The sequence below is a fragment of the Podarcis vaucheri genome (assembly GCF_965113315.1).
Source record: "Podarcis vaucheri genome assembly, chromosome: 10".
In the NCBI taxonomy this organism is placed as follows: Eukaryota; Metazoa; Chordata; class Lepidosauria; order Squamata; family Lacertidae; genus Podarcis; species Podarcis vaucheri.
This window is the reverse complement of record NC_138748.1, coordinates 42,877,577-42,893,805: the sequence shown is the minus strand read 5'-3', so window position 1 is coordinate 42,893,805 and position 16,229 is coordinate 42,877,577. Positions and strand designations below refer to the sequence as shown.

At 42.7% G+C, this 16,229-nt stretch overlaps 1 protein-coding gene and 1 long non-coding RNA gene across 2 annotated transcripts in view; one reads left to right on the top strand and one right to left on the bottom strand.

Moving 5' to 3' along the window:
- Positions 1-2,064: 2,064 nt before the first annotated feature.
- Positions 2,065-15,295, top strand: LOC309541856. Its single transcript, XR_014223974.1, has 4 exons — positions 2,065-2,184; positions 3,273-3,460; positions 4,544-5,081; positions 13,480-15,295. It is a non-coding gene; the product is annotated as an uncharacterized lncRNA (long non-coding RNA).
- Positions 14,038-16,229, bottom strand: part of TCF20 (transcription factor 20) — a 198,012-nt gene continuing 195,820 nt past the window's right edge. The window contains exon 17 of the mRNA XM_082239974.1: positions 14,038-15,659. Within this exon, the coding sequence (XP_082096100.1) occupies positions 15,481-15,659 (179 nt within the window). The 3' untranslated portion in view covers positions 14,038-15,480. The remainder of the gene's footprint in view (positions 15,660-16,229) is intronic.

Genomic DNA, 16,229 nt, shown 5'->3' with positions numbered 1-16,229 from the left:
GTTGTGTGCCAACTATGTGTATCCATATAATCAGTTGTGATTAATTTCATTGATTCAGCTGTATACCTACTTTTGGGCCACCCTGTATACTGTGCCGATACAGATCTAAAATACTTTTTTCATATTACATTCACCTGTGCATGTAATATTTTTTCAGACAAATCAGTTACAAAATATTAGGATACATATTTATCATATTCATACTGTACCTTCATCCTTCTTCAAAATCTCTGATGCTTTTGGAGAATATATTGAGCTGGCATTAGAGGACTTGATAAAGTTATTATTCCATCAGCATAAAGACTTATTTTGGAAATAGAAGGACCTACTTCTACATTTGTTCATTAGACTAAATCATAATTGCAGATGCTTCAATGCCTATAGCAAAACACAATGCAGAAGGGGAGGTTGTCATATTCTTCTGTATGAATATTCCAGAGTTTGCACATTAACAGTTAAAACTGTTGATGGAATAAATAAAAAAATTCCTTCCAGTAGCACCTTAAAGACCAACTAAGTTAGTTCTTGGTATGAGCTTTCGTGTGCATGCACACGAAAGCTCATACCAAGAACTAACTTAGTTGGTCTTTAAGGTGCTACTGGAAGGAATTTTTTTATTTTGACTATGCCAGACCAACACGGCTACCTATCTGTAACTGTTGATGGAATAGTATATGATGCCTTGATACTGTCAATAGTATTATTCCTTCTGTTCATTTTTTCCTGTGAGTAAATCCACCATTGACTTTGTGCTACTGCTGGCTCCCATTTGACTTGGCACCTTGCGCTATTCTGGCTGTAGATGCAGGTCAGGCCCAACAACTTGGTCCCTAGTGCTGCCTCAGTGCCTTGGGTGGAGGAAACATCTGTGTAAGCCGCCATGTTTTGCAATGGCCTCAGCTGACCCTGTCATGCCTCAGACCCCTGAAGAGAAGCCAGCAGGGGGCTGAGAGGGATACACTCCCAATGCCTATGCCAAGGTTTACCTACGGCTGAAATAAATAAATAAAGTTGTGCCCAATTTTATTCTCAAAATGTTTGTTGTGGTCTGGCTCCCGGGAGGAGGGGTTGCTGAGACTGCATAAGCAATGTCAGGAGAGGTTTATCTTATATTGATCATTTCTGGGAAAACGTAGAGCAGATTGTGAAAAGCAGGCTCAACAAGAAATATTGAGAGAGATTACAAGTTGGCCTAAGGCCAGATCTGAATCTGTGATAAAAATCAGATATTTAATTACAGGGTTCACATAACTAGAATCTTGCTTGACTGTAGCCCAAATTGCCCCATTCCATGCAGTCCTAATTTTGGCTGTGGCCTGTTAGGACTTAATGGAGCATAGGCACCAATACCACAGCTGCAGCCCTACCAAGCATGCCAGCCTGGGTAGGAGTTGGGGGAGTGGGCAGGTTGTTGTGTCAGTCTGGAGCTGGCAGAGTGACTGGGCTCAAATTGGACTTGGAGCAGTTGATGGTGACCCTCGTCTAGGCCCTGGACAGGACTTCCACATTGCCTTTGCTCCTCAACTGATGCTTGTATCTTCTTCCAGTTCCTGTGCAGATGTTCATGTCTTCTGTCATGTTTTGGCCAGCTTATCATCCTTTAAAAAACATTTGTTGATTCAGTTAGATGTTTGTACAGGAACTTTTTTTTATTTAAAGGCCAGTTAGTTTTTCTTTAAACTTGGAAGACTGCTTGAAGAGGAGATGAGATAGAAGTGAATTCATGATTGCCACAAGGCCCAGTCAGCATTCTGCACAGATAGCTGGAGAATGGGAGTGGAAAAGTAGGCAGACTTCATGATTGCCACACCAGCCAGCCATTCAGCTGGCAGTTGCTGGAAATGGGGATATTTGTTTTCCTCTTAACTTGATTCAGCTTGGAAAGAGTGAATGCAGATCCACAGCAGGTGCGCCACTCCAGAAATGTATTTCGGTACACAGCCTTTTGTGACTAATGGACCTTGGGTCATCCTCCCGGAGACCCAGAAGCCAATCAGGGCTGGGAGGAGTGTCAACCAATCAGGAGGGGGTAGCGAGTTAAAAGTTGGAACGACAGTTAAACTGTCAGATAAGACTTGGTTAGAGCCTGAATAGGGATGAGGGAGATTAGCTGGGTGTTGACTAGGCAGGGCAACCCAGATTATTTCCCTGAGGGGAAGGACTAGACCCAATCAGATGACCAGGGTACATATTATTATTATTATTATTATTATTATTATTATTATTATTATTTATTACATATTCTCAGACCTCTCAAGTATTACCAACAGGGAGTGTCTATGTTTTAAAACACCCAAAGCAAAACAAAAACTGTGTACAGATGTATAAGCCATGTGAATAAATATGCAAACATTTACAATATTATTGATATGCTGAAATATGCTGAAATAATACCTCACCCAGTTATACTTCCCTTTGGATTTACCTGCTGAAAAAGGCAGGAAGGCCTCATGTTTCACAAACCGCCCTTTTCCATCTAGGAAATGTTCTGGGTAAAAGTTGTGTGGTTTCTTCCACATGGTTTCGTCCTTCAGTACCGTCAGATTGAAAATGACTGTGGTACCCCAAGCATCAAATTTAGAAAAAATTGCTAAATATACTAGCATCATATTCCCTCTCTATCCAATCTCTTGTTCCCAGAGGAGGAATTTAAACAAAGCTATCAGTCTTATAGGAGACAACAATTTAAGAGAGTTGAAAACTGGAAGTCAATTTTCTGGCTCTTTGACTTCACAAATGAAGTAGGGAGATTACACACACATACACATACACATACACACACACAAACAAACAAACAAACAAACAAACACACAACCCATGAGACAGAGGCATAAATCCTCTTCTGGGCAGTGTGGGGAACAGATAATCTTCAAAATGGAGGAAAGTGGAGGAAAGAAAGATTGGGTTTCCCTCACTTTTAAATCATCAGTAAGTTTGCACTTGTTAACAGCAAATTATTCAAGAAGACCATGAGATCACAAATAGAGCAAAGAACTAAAAGGCATAATCACACAATGCAGCAACAATGAAACATCATGAGAAAGGTTGGCTCCTGTGAGAATCTTGCTGTTGACAGGATACAACCATGGAGAAGAGAAAGTTGGGGGGTGATAAAACTCCCCCGGAAGAAAACATACTATGCCTTTTTATTCTGTACCTAATTCTAAAAGAAATAAGATAAAAAAATAGCACTAATGAATATGTATGAAGGCAAAAGCAAAGCAGTTTATGTTTTACAGAATCTTAATGTGAATTGTTTATTGTCTCGTCAGATTCACTCCTTGAAAAATGCAATATTATTAGACCTTGGGTTTTCTCAAATATGAAATAAAGTGGTCGGGCCAGTTCCAACTCCAAAAAGCAAAGTGCTCACAGGAATGCCACCATACCAGCAGTACATCTTCACTTCCTCGAAGAGGAAAGGTTTCAGCAAGTGGGATTTTTTTAGTTTAGAGGAAAGGTGAGGAAGAGGTAACAAGAGACAATGTCATAAAATTATGCATGGCATTCAGGAAGTGGATAGGTAAAAGCTTTTCTCCCTCTCTCATAACAGTATAAATTACTTGCTTTTTCTCTAAATGAAAAGGCTTAGAATACTGTAACCTTTTCTTATGGGAAAGTTGCTCCATCCCCTTGATCATTTTTCTGAACCTTTTCCAACTCTGTAATATCCCTTTTGAGGTAAGGTGCCCAGAAATATACACAATATTCAAAGTTTATTCACAAAATAGACATGTGACAGCATTCTGATAGTGGAAGTTTTATTTTTGATGCCTTTCCTAGTGATCCCTAGCTTGGAATTCTCTGTTTTTACAGCTGTTGCACACTGTGTCAATGCAAGCTATCCATCACATGGAGCTATCCTCTAGCAGAGGTCTTGTTCTTGATCAGCCTCCACTAGTTCAGATGCCACAAGTGTATATGTGAAAGGGGGGTGTCCCAAGGTTAATCGCTTTGCACTTGTTTACATAGAATTTCATTTGCCATCTAACTGCCCTTTTACCTTGTTTGGAGATATCCTTCACAATCTTCTTCCATTTTAACCACCCTGAATGATTTGGCACCTTCAGCTAACTTAAATACCTTAATTGCTCACCCCTAACATCCGTGCATTGGGCGAATTGTCTATTTATTCCTGCTTCCTGTTTCTTAACCAGATACTAATCCACAAGTGGACCTCTTCTCTTATTTTCCAGCTACTAAGCTTACTGAAGAGTTCCTAGTGAGATACTTTGTCAAAAGCTTTGTCAAAGTCTCAGTACACAGTGTCAACAGCATCACCTCTATCTAATCCCACTTTTCTACAGTTTCTATTGATCAGTTAGCCCCGCTGTCTTTGATACCTTTATCTTAGAGAGGTAGAACATCACTGCCAAAAGAAATGTAGGAAGCTTCCAATCCCAGAAACCTCTCTTCTGTTCTCTCTACTCCTTTACCTCTTGCCTCCCTCCGTAGGGGTGAAGGACAGAGTCATTTTCACTGATAATTTAAACCATTTGCTTTGAACCTGTAATTATTATTATTATTGCTTTTAACTCCTCAGGTTCAAGGCAACTGAGAGATCTGAGGATCAGGTTCATTGAAGAAGAAAAACCCTCTGGAATAGTTTATCCATTCTGATTTGATTAAACACTCTACAAAATAGAGAAGCTGTCTGCCTGCTTCTGTTCAGAATGCCCTCAAGTCTCAACCAGCTCTAGATACCTTGGGGATGAAGAAGTCTTGCAGCACAGTGTCCCTGTATGTCATGTGGTGCAGCGTCACTGGAGAAACATTTGCACACTGTTGGATTTCATGGATTGAATCCTGCCTGCAGTCCTAAAGTTTTGCTGTCAGTCAGTGTGGACAATACTGTACTAGATACCACTGGTCTGGCTCAGTAGAAGATGGCTTCCTATGTTCCTAAATCATTCAAGCACGGCAAAAGTTAAAAGCGGAGTCATCACTGTGGCTGATATCTGCAAAACTGTTCATCTTTCACTCCCCAGTTTCATCTCATACATCTTGACATCTCATACATCTCGGTAATGTGGCACGTCTTCAACCAGATTTGCTGGGCAAATAGCTTTTTAGAAATAGAAGTAAGCATTTGAGAACCGTATCCTAAGCAGTTACCCCCCCCCGGGATATTCTAGACATTAGGCAGGTGCTCTCGCTATCATGATTTAGATGCTTGCTGAAAACTTTTTCATTTCAGAAAGCTTATTATTTTTTAATACATATAATTTAGTTACATAGGTTTGTTCTTAAAAGTTCTGCTGAGTTTCTACTGTACAGCACTTAAGAACTTTCTGATAAAGCTCTGATGCTACAATCTGTAGTATTGTGCTTGACTTTTTTATTGCCAACTGAAATATACGTAGGAGGAGTATTGGATATGAACTGATAAGTTCTTTCTGGCTCATTTTTCCAGTCAGACCACTAGGAACTGACCAATTTCACCTATGTTAGAAGCACTATAAAAATAATTTAAGAATCATGTTGAGCTACTCCAGAGAATAGCTGAAAACATGCATCTGCCTCCTCTTAGGAGTTTTTGAAGGATTGATTGGGGTGATGTCCACATCATACATTAAGCATAGGGATGCGGGTGGTGCTGTGGTCTAAACCACTGAGCCTCTTGGGCTTGCTGATCAGAAGGTTGGTGGTTTGAATCCCCATGATGTGGTGTGAGCTCCCGTTGCTCTGTCCTAGCACCTGCCAACCTAGCAGTTCGAAAGCACATCAAAGTGCAAGTAGATAGGTACCACTGTGGCAGGAAGGTAAACGGCGTTTCCATGCACTCTGGTTTCCATCACAGTGTTCCGTTGTGCCAGAAGCGGTTTAGTCATGCTGGCCACATGACCTGGAAAGCTGTCTGTGGACAAACGCCGGCTCACTTGGCCTGAAAGCAAGATGAACTTCGCAACCCCATAGTCGCCTTTGACTGGACTTAACTGTCCAGTGGTCCTTTACCTTTACCTTAAGCACACACTTAAAGCACTTGACTTCACCCAAATAATCCTGGGAACTATAGTTTGTCAAGCATTCTGGGAACTGTAGCTCTGTCATGTCCAGACTAGCAATAAAAATCACAAAATCATGATTTCACCCCCACCCCACCCCCTGGCCATGGTAAAAAGGTAAATCTACATTACTCATCTAAAAACTGCAAGTGGTGGGGCTTATCTGGTCTTGGGAGTTCAGCCCCACTTCCAGAAAGTGAAGCCTAAAATCTGGCTGCAGGGGTGGGAAGCGATTTTGAAACTTACAAGTTTGCCACACTTTGTCTGAAGACTAATCACTTTCAAGAGACAACATGAAATGTATGACGCAGAATGGTCATTGAAATACATTGCGGACAAGACTATCACAATGAAAAATCTTACAGCAGTTGCCCCACTTTCCGAGGGAAAGCAGGAGGGAAAGAGTGAGAAGAGGATCTTCTTTGCTGGGGGCACACTGGTTGTGCAACACTGTGTGCGGAGAGGCTCATCGGACATTTCTAAGGAGCAACTGATCCCAGACAAACCCACCACAAGAAAGCTGTATTATGGTTGCTCAGAAAAAAGGAAAGGGCAAAGTATGGAGATTCCAAAGACTATAGAAAATGAGTCAGAAGCAGGTAAAATGCATTAAAGGGGAGGAGAAAACAGAACTCTTTAGCACCCCAGAGATTCCTGGCACCTGGCACCCCAAATAGCTCACTCGCCAATCACTCGATTCCTATGAACATTGGGAGGTGGGAACAGTCAGACTGGCTCATCTCACAAAAATTGCTTAGAAGGGGCCCTGCACATTTTGCATCATGACATTGTAGGATACTTACATCTCTCTCTCTCTCTCTCTCTCTCTCTCTCTCTCTCTCTCTCTCTCCCCCCCCCCCCCGGACCCTGGTACATCAGCACCCCATTCTTACTACTCAGCAGCCCTGTCCACAAGTGGGGGAAATGCTGTTGTGGGGTTTGGGCTCTTCATAGGCATCTGGCTGGCCACTGTCAGGGCAAGCAGACGCAGAACTAAATGGGCCTTTGACTTGATGCCAGTGGCGTAGCGTGGGGGTGCCAGGGGTGCCGGCCGCACCGGGCGCAACATCGGGGGGGGGCGCGCTCGCTGCCTCCGGAGTCGCCGAAGAGCCTCGGGCGCAGGCTGTAGCGGAGCCGCAGGTCTCGCGGAACCGACGAGCTGTGCGCGCGTCCGGGCTGAAGGCGCCCGGCAGGCAGCGGCTCTCAGCGCTGGCCGCGGAGGACGCGCCAGGCAGCCCCTCCTCACAGCCCCGCCTCCGCCGCTGCTGCTGCTGCAGCTGCTGGGCCGTTGCATTTTCCTCGCCTCTCTGCCCCCCTCCTCCTCCGGGCAAGCGGCGTCGTTTGGGCGGCAGCGCCAGCGGCAACTCGCAGGTTAGGGGTTAGGGGGGCGCAAATTACTTGCCTTGCCCCGGGTTAGGGGGCGCAAATTACTTGCGTTGCCCCGGGTGCTGACAACTCACGCTACGCCGCTGCTTGATGCAGCAGGACTGTTCGTAAAATATTGGAAAAAATGTGTTTAGCCCTGCTTTCTCCATACTAAGCAAAACATACTCAGTTTGTTTTTATGGAAAATGTGGAGTTAATTTGAAATCTGCCCTTCTAAACTAGACTGCTTTTTCCCATGAAATTCTTCATCTTATGAATTCCTTCACTGTATATGGAATGCCACCGCCCATTCTTAACACTCATTCCATCTGTTTTATCACCTTGTGTCGTGGTCTGGTGCCACCCAAAGGCAGCCTTCCCAGGAAATTACTAATTTCTCATCAAAATGCCTGTTAACTCTATAGCTCCCTGTGTTGGCCCATTAAAAGAAACCCAGAATCCACAGCAGGATAAAACCTTTATTAGAATCAACTAAAAATATTGCAGCATTATCAACAAACATGAAATTGAACTGCTTATTTTAGTGGGACAGTGGAACCTCGGTTCTCGAATGTCTCCGTTCACAAACGTTTCGGAACCCGAATGCCAAAAACCCGGAAGTAATTGCTTCCATTTTCAAACATGCCTTGGAAGTCAAACAACTTCCGCTGCGTATTTTTCGATTTTCTTAATTGAATTTGCCAACAGCCCTTTGCGCCTTGGTTTTCGAATGTTTCAGAAGTCGAACGGTCTTCCAGAACGGATTATGTTCGAAAACCGAGGTTCCACTGTAGCAAGGTCAGCTAGGCCTTTCTCAGCTTTGGCATAAGCTGTCACCAAAACCAGTAAGGTATGCTGGTGGGAAGGGCCCTAAATTTCAGGCTGCTTCCAAAAGCTTTCTGCTTTGCTTGGGGGGGTAATACCTGCTCAGTGCACCAGCTCCAGAAGGCACCCATTTGGAGGTGGTTCCAAGGAAGCAATTTCAGCTTTGCCCTCTATCCCTGGAATATGACCCCCCCCCCCATGTAAGAGGTGAATGATATGTGCTGATTCTGTTCACTGGATGGGACATGGGGCAAAGGTGCAAACACCTGCAATTTCCACTCCTGTTTCTGTTCTCACTGGAACACCCCTACATCCCTGCCAGCCATCCACTCAGTCTTTCATTTGGTGAATATCCTTTCCATTTGGGTCATATTCTTGTTTCTTTCCAATATTTCATGTGGTTGCTGTCTCCTGCTCATATCTAAAGCCTCTTGTCCTCCCTGGGTGTGCCTCTAGGGATGGGGGGCTGTTGAATTTCCAGCAGCTCTACGTTATGGTTGGCTCTGTGAAGTGGGTGGGTGAAACTGAGGTGAACAATGCAATAATGCATATGAACGCAGCATTGTCAACATACATGAACCATCATTTGGAAGTGGGAGACAAGGCCAAAAAAGAAAAAAAAGGGGGGGAGCAGCTTTTTCTGAATACTGGACAAGAAAGCTCAAAAGACCTCCCTGTAGGCCTCCCTTGACATTAGGCAGGTGATTTAGATGCTTGCTGAAAACTTTTTCATTTCAGAAAGCCTATTATTATTTAATACTTATCATTTAGTTACGTAGATTTGTTCTTAAAAGTTCTGTTGATTTTCTACTGTACAGCATTTAAGAGCTTTCTGATAAAGTGGTCTATATTCATAGAATCATAGAATCATAGAGTTGGAAGAGACCACAAGGGCCATCGAGTCCAACCCCCTGCCAAGCAGGAAACACCATCAGAGCACTCCTGACATATGGTTGTCAAGCCTCTGCTTAAAGACCTCCAAAGTAGGAGACTCCACCACACTCCTTGGCAGCAAATTCCACTGTCGAACAGCTCTTACTGTCAGGAAGTTCTTCCTAATGTTTAGGTGGAATCTTCTTTCTTGTAGTTTGGATCCATTGCTCCGTGTCCGCTTCTCTGGAGCAGCAGAAAACAACCTTTCTCCCTCCTCTATGTGACATCCTTTTATATATTTGAACATGGCTATCATATCACCCCTTAACCTCCTCTTCTCCAGGCTAAACATGCCCAGCTCCCTTAGCCGTTCCTCATAAGGCATCGTTTCCAGGCCTTTGACCATTTTGGTTGCCCTCTTCTGGACACGTTCCAGTTTGTCAGTGTCCTTCTTGAATTGTGGTGCCCAGAACTGGACACAGTACTCCAGGTGTGGTCTGACCAGAGCAGAATACAGTGGCACTATTACTTCCCTTGATCTAGATGCTATACTCCTATTGATGCAGCCCAGAATTGCATTGGCTTTTTTAGCTGCCGCGTCACACTGTTGGCTCATGTCAAGTTTGTGGTCAACCAAGACTCCTAGATCCTTTTCACATGTACTGCTCTCAAGCCAGGTGTCACCCATCTTGTATTTGTGCCTCTCATTTTTTTTGCCCAAGTGCAATACTTTACATTTCTCCCTGTTAAAATTCATCTTGTTTGTTTTTGCCCAGTTCTCTAATCTGTCAAGGTCGTTTTGAAGTGTGATCCTGTCCTCTGGGGTGTTAGCCACCCCTCCCAGTTTGGTGTCATCTGCAAATTTGATCAGGATGCCCTTGAGTCCATCATCCAAGTCGTTGATAAAGATGTTGAATAAGACCGGGCCCAAGACAGAACCCTGTGGCACCCCACTAGTCACTCTTCTCCAGGATGAAGAGGAACCATTGATGAGCACCCTTTGGGTTCGGTCAGTCAGCCAGTTACAAATCCACTGAGTGGTAGCATAGTCAAGACCGCATTTTACCAGCTTCTTTACAAGAATATCATGGGGCACCTTGTCAAATGCTTTGCTGAAATCAAGGTAGGCTACATCCACTGCGTTCCCTTCATCTACCAGGCTTGTAATTCTGTCAAAAAACGAGATCAGGTTAGTCTGACATGACTTATTTTTCAGAAATCCATGCTGACTATTGGTGATCACAGCATTCCTTTCTAGGTGCTCACAGACTGTTTGCTTAATGATCTGCTCCAGAATCTTCCCTGCTATTGATGTCAGACTGACTGGGCGGTAATTATTTGGGTCCTCTCTTTTCCCCTTTTTGAAAATAGGAACAATATTTGCCCTCCTCCAGTCTGCCGGGACTTCGCCTGTTCTCCAGGAATTCTCAAAGATGACTGCCAGTGGTTCTGAGATCACATCTGCCAGTTCTTTTAATACTCTTGGATGCAGTTCATCTGGCCCTGGAGACTTGAATACATCTAAACTAGCCAAATATTCTTGTACTATCTCCTTAGTTATTCTGGGCTGTGTTTCCTTTGCTGAATCATTTGCTCCAAATTCTTCAGGTCGGGCATTGTTTTCTTTATCGGAGAAGACTGAGGCAAAGAAGGCATTGAGGAGTTCAGCCCTTTCTGTGTCCCCTGTTTGCATTTCACCATCTTCTCCTCTGAGTGACCCCACTGTTTCTTTGTTCTTCCTTTTGCTACGAACATACCCATAAAAGCCTTTTTTGTTGCTTTTAACCTCTCTAGCAAGCCTGAGTTCATTCTGTGCTTTAGCTTTTCTGACTTGGTGTCTACACGTGCTGGCTATTTGTTTGAATTCCTCTTTGGTGGTTTCCCCCCTTTTCCATTTTTTGTACACATCCTTTTTTAATCTTAATTCAGTTAAAAGTTCTTTAGATAGCCACCCTGGTTTCTTTAGGCACCTTCCATGTTTTCGTCTCATTGGTATTTCCTGACGTTGTGCTTTTACTATCTCCGTCTTAACAAACTCCCAGCCATCATGAACTCCCTTTCCTTTTAGTATTGCTGTCCATGGGATCTCACCCAGCACTTCCCTAAGTTTTATGAAGTCGGCTTTCTTAAAGTCAAGAAATTGAGTCCTAGTATGCTTGGCTGCTACTGTCCGCTGTATAGTAAACTTCAGAAGAGCATGATCACTCGCGCCTAATGATCCTTCCACATCTACCCCACTAACCAGGTCATCAACATTGGTTAGGACCAGGTCTAAAATGGCTGTTCCTCTTGTTGCTTCTCCCACTTTCTGGACAATGAAGTTGTCTGCAAGGCCAGTGAGGAATCTGTTTGACCTTATGCTCTTGGCTGAGTTTGACGTCCAACAAATATCCGGGTAATTGAAGTCCCCCATTACTACTATCTCCCTTCCTTTTGCATGCTTGGCCATCTGTTCCAGGAAGGCATCATCTATGTCCTCCGTTTGGCTTGGGGATCTATAGTAAACCCCCACAATGAGGTCTCTGTTATTCTTCTCTCCCTTAATTTTGACCCAAATGCTCTCACTTTGGCTTTGAGGTTCTAAATCTTGGATCTCTTCACAGGTATACACACCCCTGACATATAACGCCACTCCTCCTCCTTTCTTGTCTGGTCTGTTTCTCTGAAATAAATTGTATCCCTCCATTATTACATTCCAATCGTGGGACTTATCCCACCAGGTTTCAGTGATGCCTATTATGTCATATTTAGTTTGCTGTACCAAGAGCTCAAGCTCATCTTGTTTATTTCCCATGCTTTGCGCATTAGTGTACAGACATTGAAGTCCATTAATCATTCCCCCGTGTCTCTTATTTAAGGATTTTTTCCTCCCTCCACTAGGTCCGCGTGCTGTTTGCTCCATTTGGTCTATGACATTTGGATGATCATCTTCATTAATTGATAGACTCCTACCTTCAGGAGCACTGTCTCCCCCCCCCACATTAGTCAGTTTAAAGCCCTCCTGTTTAAAGCCCTCCAGTTCCCCCCACCCAAACAAAATAAACAAACACCAAGCCATTTTAAAACTGAGCCAGGTAGAGATGCTTTGCCCTTTCTCTGCCAGTCATTTTCCCACTCAAAAATCACTCCTCTCCAGATAGGGCCATTTCCAGGATAAGCATGAGCTGCAAGGTAAATAAATAAAAAAAGCATTTCATTTAAACAGGGACAAAAGAGATAAGAACCTGGAGTTTTATCAGATTTCTACATATATATTTAAAAGCACAATGCCACTCAGGGTTCAATAGACACTCCCCACAGATATGGCACAAGGGAGAAATAGGGCCCTTTCACCTTTGAGCCCAACTAATAACACATGGGGGTTGGGATACAACTCCTTCCCTGCCCTCCTTCAGATTCAGTCATGTGGCTGCAATGTTAAGGATACTTCACTCATATGATTTCACTGAGCTTCGTATCTTTCCCAAACTGCCGTAAAGCCTGGGCAAGAATATTGCATTCTCCTGTGGGGTGATCTCCCCGGCTCTCATGGGATTAAGCTATCCTCAGATAGCAGTACTTCAGCTTCCAGTCTACCCCTGGAATTCTCACTGCTTGGAGAATTGAGCTTTGTAGCCCAAGACTATTGTTTTCAAAGCCACATTAAGGACAGCCTCCTCTAGCTCAGTCAGGGAGGTTGTTGGTCAGTGGAGTGGGTGGTATACTAAGATTCTGTGTTCTTTTGCTGGCTGAACCCCAAGTAAAAGCCCTGATATCCAGCTCCCACGTAAAGTGGTTTTCTGATGAGATCAGTGGAATCTCCATGAATGGCAAGGATCCAACCTCTCAAATCTCCAGCTATACTGATATTGCACCGAGTACCAGGGTGGCCATAGCTGGTTCAAGTTTGGCCCACACAACACCTCCACCCAGGTCTCGGTAATTCATACCAGGTCAACCACATCATCCACAATCAAATCATGGATGATACATATTTTCTTGTGAAATGACCTGGCATTTAGCAACAGCACCACCAAGCAGGAAGGCACGATGGCTTAGTTATCAAAGTCCTGTCAGGTGCGGGGCAGCCTGGAAGGGGCAACCACCTTTAACCACCTGTTATCCCTTCTCCTCAACCAACCTGGCTCTTGCCCCACGCCATATCTCCCCTTACCTAGCTAGCCTATAGTGACACCCCAGGAACTCCATCACTGGTCCTCTTCTGGCACGTCCCCAACCCACTAACCCACTGAACATAATGATAGGCAAACATATGTTTGGCCAAAAAAAAAAAATCACAAATGTTTTTCTGGCATTAATAAGAAATATTAATAAAGATTTCAAACACTGGTCCAGGTTGAAGTTATCATGGATGGGAAGAGTGTCCTCAGTGAAAAGGATGGTTCTACCAAAATTTTTGTTTTTGTTTCAGACTATTCTCATCTGTATTTTGACTGAGATTTTTTAAAAATGGCAAAGGATGATAGTAAACTTTGTATACCAGGGTAAAAAACCCAGATTACAATTAGCTGAAATCTATCAGCAGTCTTGGTGGTGGAGAGTCTTGCTTCATCTCATTTACTCAGCCAGATGGGCAGGGTATAAAGAATAAATTGTTATTATTATTATACTAACAATATTCAAAATATAATTGGAACAATACAAAATGCAAATGATAAAACATGGCGGCAAATGGAGTTTGATAGAAATATATAGACTACTGAGTCTATCATTTTTAATACACAATAAAAATATGTTTGATTCGATAATAACTCCATTTACAAAGGTGGATCTGAAAGCATGGAAGATGTGGGCACCTAAATTAGCTTCTTCAATCTCACCGTTGATACCTTTTGTACTGCATCCACTTTTTCATATGACAGGAAAAGAACATGCTATTCAGAAATGGAGAAAGATATTCATGTACTAATTGGTTTATTTGAATATGTTTAACCTTTATCTGCTGAACAAATAACAATAGAAATTGGAATGCAGTGTGTAAATTGTCTTTATGTTCATCAAATAGTGTGCTTTATATCAAATTCTGAAGTTTAAGCACATGCCACAAGACATTTAACATCATCTGAAAATTTGATTTTACATACAAATGAATATACAAAAAACCCCTTTATCTATTCTGTATCATATAATTAATGAGTTAACAATTAACAATTGGAGGATGTAACTCTGTGAAACAGCAATGGGAATCTGATCTAGGGATAGACATTAGGGAGGTGGATTGGAATAATTTGTGGGCTAAAAAACCACTAAAATGAGTATCAACTCAGTTTTTAGCAATAAACTATACTGTATTACAGGTCAACATGTGGAATGTACCCCAAGTTTGAGACTGTTAACTATTTTTAAAGAAGGGCAACCTGACCTTTCTTATGAAGAACCAAATACTTTTCTTTTAGAAGCACCACATTTTCCAAATGGCACAGAATTGGAAAGGATTGGAAAGTCTGTGTATCTCTCATTGGAAACAGAATGTATGGTCTATTGCTGTATCAGGGCATGCATTTAATAACGCAAATTATGTAGATGATTTTGTTGAAATGTGGCATCCTTTTAACAAATACTTTATTGATAACCCTGAAGAACTGCAGCCACTGAAATCACAGATTGGACTTGGGCAAGCTGAACTAGATTGATCTGTCCTAGAATGTGGAGGGAGGCAAGTTGGGATTTTGGTTTTGTACCTTTTTATTCTTTTTTATATATTTTATATACCTTTTATATATTTTTGTTATATGTTTTTGTTGTATATTGTTATATAATATATATTGCGTATGTTTAGCCTGGAAAAGAGGAGATTGAGAGGAGATATGATAGCCATCTTCAAATATCTAATGGGCTATCACATGGAAGATGGAAGTTTTCTCCTGCTCAGGAGGGTAGGACTCAAATCAATGGATTCAAGTTACAAGAAAGGAGATTCCGACTAAACACACAGAAAAACTTTCTGACAGTAAGAGCTGCTCTTTCACTCTCGCACCTTCAGGAGGATGGTGGCATTCCTGAAATTTCTGATAGTAAGAGCTTCTTGACAGTGGAAGGGACTCCCTTGGGAGGTGGTGGACTCTCCTTCCTTGGAGGTTTCTAAGCAGAGGTTGGGTGGCCATCTGCCATGGATGCTTTAGCTGAGATTCCTGAATTGCAGGGGTTGGACTAGATGGCCCCTGGGTCCCTTCCAACTATAAGATTCTATGATTCTATTAAAACTGTATGTATTTAAAACAAAAAAGAAAAAAGAAGAGAAAGGGAGAAACTGAAAAAAACCATAAATGTGATTCTTGCTAAAGGAAGAATCAGTAAATGAGCTACTGTGATCTATTACTTTATGGATTCAGCAGACCTATATCTTTAAGGTAATCTGCACTGTGAATGACAAACTCAAAATGTAGAAGTATGTTTGTGCAGGTGCCTGCACTCATCTTGAAACAACCTTGATACAATAAGGCTGTGGGACGAGTGTAAAAGCGAAACACCCATCTTCTCTTGGTCTTGGGTGATCTTCTGCAATATGGAAGGTGAAACGCTGTAGGAGGCTGGTGAAAAAGAAGAAAAGCTCCATTCTAGCCAGTTGTTCTCCAAGACAGATACGACGACCTGAGGGGAAAGAACAATGACAACACCAAAATGTCAATCCTGGCTCGTTCAAATCAGTTGCAAGAAGGCCCTTCCTATCTCCACCCTGCCCCTTAACCTGACAGCTTTGTGACGCTTATGTAATAGCTTGATAAAGATATGTAAAATTACAACAACAAGCCTGGCCAACTCATTTTCCTTCTGAACTATTGCTGCCTAAGGTACAAAACCAAACAGAGCCCCACACAGTCAAGTTCATAATACCTATACTTGGTGCCTGAGGCAGAGTACCACAAGGACCTCTCCCTAAGAGTAAAAATACAATACAAATAATAAAAAAGCAATTCCTTGCCCTTTCATGATACCCCAAACCAGTTTCCTATGATGACCTGGTCAATTGGCCTATTGGCAGGGCTGGCACTGTAAGATATTTGATATCAATCTGCTTTGGCTGCAAAACAAGAAAAAGAAAAATGGTTTGGGCTTGGAAGAGCTCATGAGGTTCCCAGAAGATTTCCCATCCATAATGCCTGATGACAATTCTACAAAACCAACCCCAGCTCTCTGCAAAGTTTTGGTCTGTGCAGAGCC